Raw genomic sequence first — 6,718 nt, 5'->3', positions numbered from 1 at the left:
GCTGTAACTTGTTCTGTGGGCAAACAAAAGCACGTAGCTCCACAGGACTGTCAGTCAGGCTCACTCCCTCTAAGCATGCACGCGTGCCAATGAAAGTATTAAGGTAAACAACACGAAGAAAGAGAAGTAAATTTGCTTTTTTCCAGTGGTTGTGACCTTGGCAGCGAGCGGTGATGTTGATTACAATATCTCTTTTCAAATATGTGCTGCCTTCTCTTGCCTTTCTATTTGAAAGGGAGATTTATTGATTGGCTCAGCCTTTCTGTGACAGCAAGGAACACGGGAGGAGTCAGGAGGGTCCACTAACTCACTTGTCAATCATGGCCTTGAAATCCAGGATGCCCTCGATCAGCCTGGCAGCAAACCTGGAAAAATACCAAATGTGACAAGTTGAGATTCAAACACAGAACATCTGGGGCTGAGCAACTAGCTGCACAGGGCTAGCAGAGCTTCTCTCTGCTCCTTCAGAGAATGTTCAGCCTTTCTGCCAATCCCCCGTTGTGCCCATCTCTAGTGAGTTGATACGGCCACTCTGGGGTTGTGATTTGAGATTGCTGGATAGTCCTACCATGTAGCGCTTTTTTATGGATCTTACTGTAGAATCATAGAATGGTTGAGGTTGGAAGGGACCTTGAAGATCATCGAGTTCCAGCCCCCCTGCCCTAGGGGGGTTACTCACACTTGGGTGTGAGGGTCCACCTCACGCTTGGTTACTGTATAACCAAGGAACTCCAAGCAACTTTCAAGAAAGCAGGGTTCCGTCCAGATGCATAAATGACCCTCTATTACTGATGTGTTGTGATTTTATCACATCCTAGTGCTAAGTCTTAGCATTAAAATAACACTGAGAAAAGGGGATTTCTGCCCTTCCCTGGCCAGGGGCCACCTCTTGAGTTTCAAGCCAAGGTGCAGCTCTATCTCCCTGCACCCGGGACTCACCACTGCTGACTTAGTTCCTACACGGTGAATGTTCTGCTGCTAATGCAACTCTTCAGAGCATTCCTCTAGCACTGAGGGATCTGCAACAAATGCAGGCATGCTGCATGCTGACACCGAGGTGTTGTGTTTACCAGGATCAACATAAACACTGCCAATGCCAACTCCCAGCGGGGAGGGAGGCTGTGACAAGCCACATCAAACTGCTTAGCTTGGGAGTGACAGGTTGGCCTACTCTGACCTGGGAGCTCCCACCCACGCATGGGAGGAAGGAGGCAGGAGGTCACTGTGACAAGAGGTTGCAGTCAGCTGAGCTTCAAAGGCTTTAAAATGGTGCGAGCATTGGGCATTCGCAGGCAGTGTCATCTAGATTCGCTCAGCCTACCCCTCCCTAGTAAAGATCAAAGGATGTCACTTCAAGAACCTAAGGGCTGTTAAACAAATAAGGTATCCCGCAAAGTAGTTTTCAATGAAAATTTCCCAGCCTTATTGCAAAACCTGAGGAAGTAAAACAGCTGGAAAACAACAGTGAGAGAGCCTATGTTCCCTTCCAGAGAGCAAACAGCCTGGGAGCAGAGATCGAGCTGGAAGGGGAGATGGGGGAGAGGTTAGCTGACTTGTTTTCAGCCAGCAGTGTTGCCAGAGTAAGGAATGGAGAACTCTACTTTCCAAACTGCCTTCTGGTTTCTGAAGCTTTAGTCTCAAGCCATGCTGTCAAACTTCTTTCTGCAGCCACAAACTATACAAACACACATGTAAATTGTGTTTTACATGGGAGCCCAGATTCTCATGCAGCTGCTCATTTCCACTGGTTGGGGCACTGGTAGTGCTCCAGATCTTATCTTCTATTTGGATAACTTAAGAGTGAATAACAGGAGAAAGATCTTTCAAAGATGTTTGTCTAGTCTTGCACTGTCCCCGTAAGGCTCGCTCTCTGCAGCCCTGCTCAGGTGTATCCAAGGGAGTGGAAGGGAGGATTTGTTCTCAGCCTCACTGCTCCCCTGGCTGGTACTTTTGCTCTGCCAGAGCAGTGATGACTGGTAACTGTGGCGAAGGTAACCCTGTATAAAGGTCAACATTAAAGTTTTGCAGGTTTTGTAGTGGTGGTTAAAAATTAAAGGGAGACCACAAGGAAGAGACGACATGGCAGGGTTTGACTGCAAGAAAAGCCTGGAGAGGCTGGTCACTGTTAAGTTTCCCAAATCATAAATCATAAGTGAAATGACACAGTGGGGGACAGTCCCCTGCAGGAATAGACTGAGTGACAGTCTCTGCAGCAGACTCCCCCATCCCTTTAAACTAGCAAACTCCAGAGGTGTTCCTGGTTGGTGTCCCGTACGTGCCTGGGCTGCTTTTTATGCCTCCTTTAACAGCACGCACAATCTTAGTGCCTCTTATTCTTTAGTGTGTCAGATGTATCCTCACAATGCCTCCAGCCAGTGATTTGGCCATCTTGCAGTGAAGATCTGTGCTAGAGCAAAGACTAAACCCCAGGTTTCTACTGCCTGTTTAGTACCTGAACCACCAGACTCTTTGGTTTTCCCCCCTTGCCAAAATACTTAGTCTGGTGCAACCAGGAGTCTCCTTACAGCTCGGCAGCGTTTCCTTATCTGTACAGCCCTCTTGCACAGCACAGACAGCTATCAAACTTGGGGACCACATGATAATTACCCTCTTTCACAATCAGCATGAACACCCTCCTCCCTGTCCACCAGAGATAGCTCATCCCATCTGAAACCTAAGGGAAAGTAGAAAAGGACTTTACCTGAGCTGACCTTGTCGATCCAGAAAATCCTGCTTGGGTAAAACGACACCTGGGCTGGAGTGGACCACAACTGGCAGGCGATACTCCAGGTACGCTGTCTTCAGCCACCAGTCTGAGAGCTGGGACGGAGAAAGGCAACATGCAGGCATGGCATCTGCTGCTGTTTCACCCAAGCCCGGCTTAACGGTCCTGGCATCCTGCCCCCAGCTCCGTCCCACACTTTGCAAACAAACTGTTTGGGTTTTATGCTTTGCATGTGGAAGGGTAGAGGTGGATTTGAGCAAGGCAGTGGGGGCTCTTGGTGCGGGGCTCAAACAGAGGGTTTCCTTCAACTTCTTGGGGCAGCTGTGTGATGCTAACAGGTTAGAGGCTTCACCAGCCACTGACAAGGTCAGCGACTCCCTGTTCTGCCATAAATCTCTGCTCACCCAAGTCCTGGTGAGGAGCTCACACAGCTCAGGAAAGTCAGCAGCAGACTGGTCATTAAGGTGATGCCACAAAAACACGGGTGCCAGTGGATGCAGCCAGGACATTGGAGAGGTGTGCATCAGACCTCCACCCTCCCTAACCAGAGCCTGGGGCCAGAGTCGCGACCTACCCAGTTGTCCATTTTCTTGGCTCTTCTCTCCAGGCCTTTCTGCAGCCTCTCCCCAACGCCTCCTGGCTTGCGGAACTCAGCCACCAGCTCCTGCGTGTGGTTCAGCTCCTCCTCGCTGATGATGGGCTGCAGAGCCAGCAGGTAGCGGTCCAGAGTTTGCTGGAGCGGTGGCACAGGGAGAGGGGGCAACGCTTCCTGATGAAGTTGGAATCTGCCTGGGATCTTGCCTAAAGCTGTCGGCTTCAGCAGGCCATAGGGCCTGGCCTGCAAAGCACAGAGCAAATGTCGAGACAAAACTTCCCCCCGATGTACACAAGGTAGCAAATAACTTGGATCTGACAGTCTCCATCCCATCCTCTCTGAGGGCACACGTCTCGGCATGGGAATAGAGCACACAAACCGCAAACGCAAGGCGCAGGTCTACTGACTGCACGCTAGAGACAGTCGTAGACCATCCAGAAAAGCTGCAAAAAATACTTGATATCCCAAGATACTGATTCTCAGCTCATCAGAGGAAGTGCTGCCAGGATAATGATACATCTCCACCTCTCTGGGCACCTTCCAGCTGAGAGTGTCCATGCATTCGACAAAGTCAAACCCTTCCATCCCATAGTAAGTGGGAAGAAAGTAAGTTATGAAAGAAATATTAATCTTATGTACTGTCAAACTGTTTCATTACTTCTTACAGCAGCATAAGGCTAGAAAGTTAAGCAGAGCACTTGCGCCAAATCAAACTATCCTTTGGCCTTTGAGGAGGCCGAATTTAGATAAGTTTGGGGCAGGATTAAAATGCCTCTTCTCTGACTGGCCAGGGATCATACGTCACCAGGGATGGCCAGGGAAGGAGTGGCCGTGACGTACAGGCCCTGGGGCAATGTGCCTTTATGCTGGTGAGCCTCCCAGTTATTGGAGGACCCAGCTATATTAAGAGAATCTCTATCCAGTTATTGGGACTGGCCAAATTACAGGAGCCTTTGGAGTGAGAACAGCGAGAGCTTTTCAGGAAATTGTGGGGAATGCCAACAGGCTCCTGGGATCTGATGGGGTCATGTGGGAGTGAAAGCCTTAGAAAGCACTGTACAATTTCACTGGGTGGAGAAATGAAATGGAGCAAACCCCATTGCTAACCAGAAAATGAACTTGCCAGTTTTCCCCAAAAAGAATCGCAACATTCACAACATTCTCTTGGGTGAAAAGGGTTAGACATCCTTCAACTTGATGATGTTTAAATTGTACTCTACAGGTTTTCAGTTCCCTCTGCTCCTCCCCCTCTATTGGATCTCTGAATCAGACACTCTCCTAAAGGACTCTGGACTTTGCATCCTCAGTGCACTGAAGATGCAAAGCCAGTGAGAACATGCCCTTTGAGTTCCAAGGCAATAAGAAAATAGCTGTCCCCCCTCCGCCTCCCAGGAGTTAAGCACAGAGAAGAAGAAAGAAAGAGCTAAATCTGCAAGGTGACAAAGCCTCTGCGTGGTGCTGAGCCCCCAGAGAAAATGCTCTATGCTCTTTGTAGGACCTGGCAAGAACGATGGGATCAAGGTTTGGAGAAGAAATGTTAAAAATAAGAGAAGGGGGAATTACTGAAGCACGAAAGGAGAGTGTGACTGGGAAGAAATGAAGGGTATTAATGGCAGTGTGGGCATACTGTACCTTCTCTGCTTGCTTCTGCTTCCTATCCATGGCTGGTGGGACAGAAAAGATCGTAAACCTCTCCCTCGGCCTGTCTCGGTTTCCTCTTCCACCTGACAATGTGCTGCCCATGCAGGGCGTCACCTTATTAGCAAACTGCCACATGACTGCTCTGATCAGAGGGCTCAAGGCCAGACACAGGCCCGGAGAGGCCGGGGGTAATCAGACCATCGGGTTGCGTCAACTGCCATGAAGGCACCTTTCTGGCAAGCCCTCCTGCGGCCACTGACCATCAGCCCTGCATTGCCCAGTCGGTGATCGCTGATCAATACCGTGTGGGCAGAGTCTCTCTCCGATCAATAGCTCTGGGCCTCCAGCCATGGCAGAAGCGAAGGTCCTGGGAACACCGTTCCCTCGGCTTTTGCCTGGACCATGAAACTACAGTGACCATGGTGAGAGAAGCCTAAACATCAGGCAGGAAAGACCCTCATTTACGTCCTGGAAGCAGGTGACACTGTGGGACGTCACCAGATGGGACAAGCTGCAGGGAGGACTTATGCGGGCAATGGGGAATTTAGTCCCTTTGCTCAGGCAAAGGTGGCCGGAGGGCGTCAGGTGAGGACAGCTCTCCAGCAGGAACTGGGCAGTGACCCTGTGTCACTGCAGGTGATGGTAGGATTAGTTGGAGATGGGAGCAAATTCAGTTTGGGGCTAAAGGCAGTATCTTAACTGCCCTCTCACCACATGCATGTGTGGTCATTATTGCAAGCTGAGACTTTGGGGAGTTCTGGGTTGTCAACCCTTAAAAAATAAAATAAAATAGGTATCTCCAAAGTAGGACAACAACAGAACTGTGCAGTCACAAGGAGTATCACCCCTTCTTTTGTGTCTGTCTAACCAACTGAGGGGCAGACAAGCAGAGTCTTCTACATAGCTAAGATAAAGTATGATGATTCTGAACAGTTTCAGATTTTCCCTGGGGTTACAGGGAAAATCCCAAACCAAATTAATTGAAAACACTACATGTTAAAATGTGAAGTAGATTTGTAACTTTCCTCTTTTATGTCCTCTGCTTGTTTGGTTTGAGGTCAAACACAAGTGTTTGGTGGGAGGAGGAATAGTGATCGCAGCTGAACAGAGGAGGCAGCTGGCAGCAAATAGAGCGAACAGTCCACCTTTCCCCACAAGCAACAGGGAAAATGAACACCAGCAGAGTGCGGGGCGTGCAGACATGGCCAGCTCGCAGGCTGGCGTTGCTCCCAAGCCACGTTCCAATGCAGCAGATGACCTTTTCCAGAGCCTGCAAAGCTGGTGGGAAATCCACCTGCAGCCTGGGGCTGGGAGGGCAGGAGGAATTTCAGAGCAGTGTCTGATTCCCAGCACGGCCACAACACGCAGTGTCAGATGACAGCGGTTTGTCTTTTTCTTTTATTTTTAAATCAGAAGCTAGAGACCCCCTCAAGCTCAGAGACAGCCTGACCCCTCGGAAAGCGTCTCCGGGAGCGAATCCATCATGTAGCTGCCGTCATACCGCTCTGCCTCCTCCTCCCCCGGGATCTGTCAGCGTTTAGACAGCCTGACCCCTCGGAAAGCGTCTCCGGGAGCGAATCCATCATGTAGCTGCCGTCATACCGCTCTGCCTCCTCCTCCCCCGGGATCTGTCAGCGTTTGCAATGAACAGTTGCTACGACCGACCGGGCGCAGGGCTGACAGCTCCGCCGCGCGTAGCCTTCCCCCTGCTTGCAGGGAAAGCCGTGTTTTGAAGGCGAAGCCTGCAGCCACCGATA

General features: G+C 50.2%; 1 protein-coding gene across 1 annotated transcript in view; it reads right to left on the bottom strand.

The window, feature by feature from the left end:
* The window catches only part of CRAT (carnitine O-acetyltransferase), a 13,376-nt gene extending 8,280 nt beyond the window's left edge, over positions 1-5,096 (bottom strand). Inside the window, exons 1-4 of the mRNA XM_009888013.1 lie at positions 4,953-5,096; positions 3,300-3,563; positions 2,702-2,820; positions 312-365 (exon numbers count right to left, since the gene is read on the bottom strand). Coding sequence (XP_009886315.1) covers positions 312-365; positions 2,702-2,820; positions 3,300-3,563; positions 4,953-5,096 — 581 coding nt within the window. The remainder of the gene's footprint in view (positions 1-311; positions 366-2,701; positions 2,821-3,299; positions 3,564-4,952) is intronic.
* Positions 5,097-6,718: the final 1,622 nt, after the last annotated feature.

This window comes from Charadrius vociferus, unplaced genomic scaffold (genome assembly GCF_000708025.1).
Source record: "Charadrius vociferus isolate BGI_N301 unplaced genomic scaffold, ASM70802v2 scaffold56, whole genome shotgun sequence".
NCBI classification, from domain to species: Eukaryota; Metazoa; Chordata; class Aves; order Charadriiformes; family Charadriidae; genus Charadrius; species Charadrius vociferus.
The sequence above is the reverse complement of the archived record's forward strand: the minus strand, read 5'-3'. Positions and strand labels throughout refer to the sequence as shown.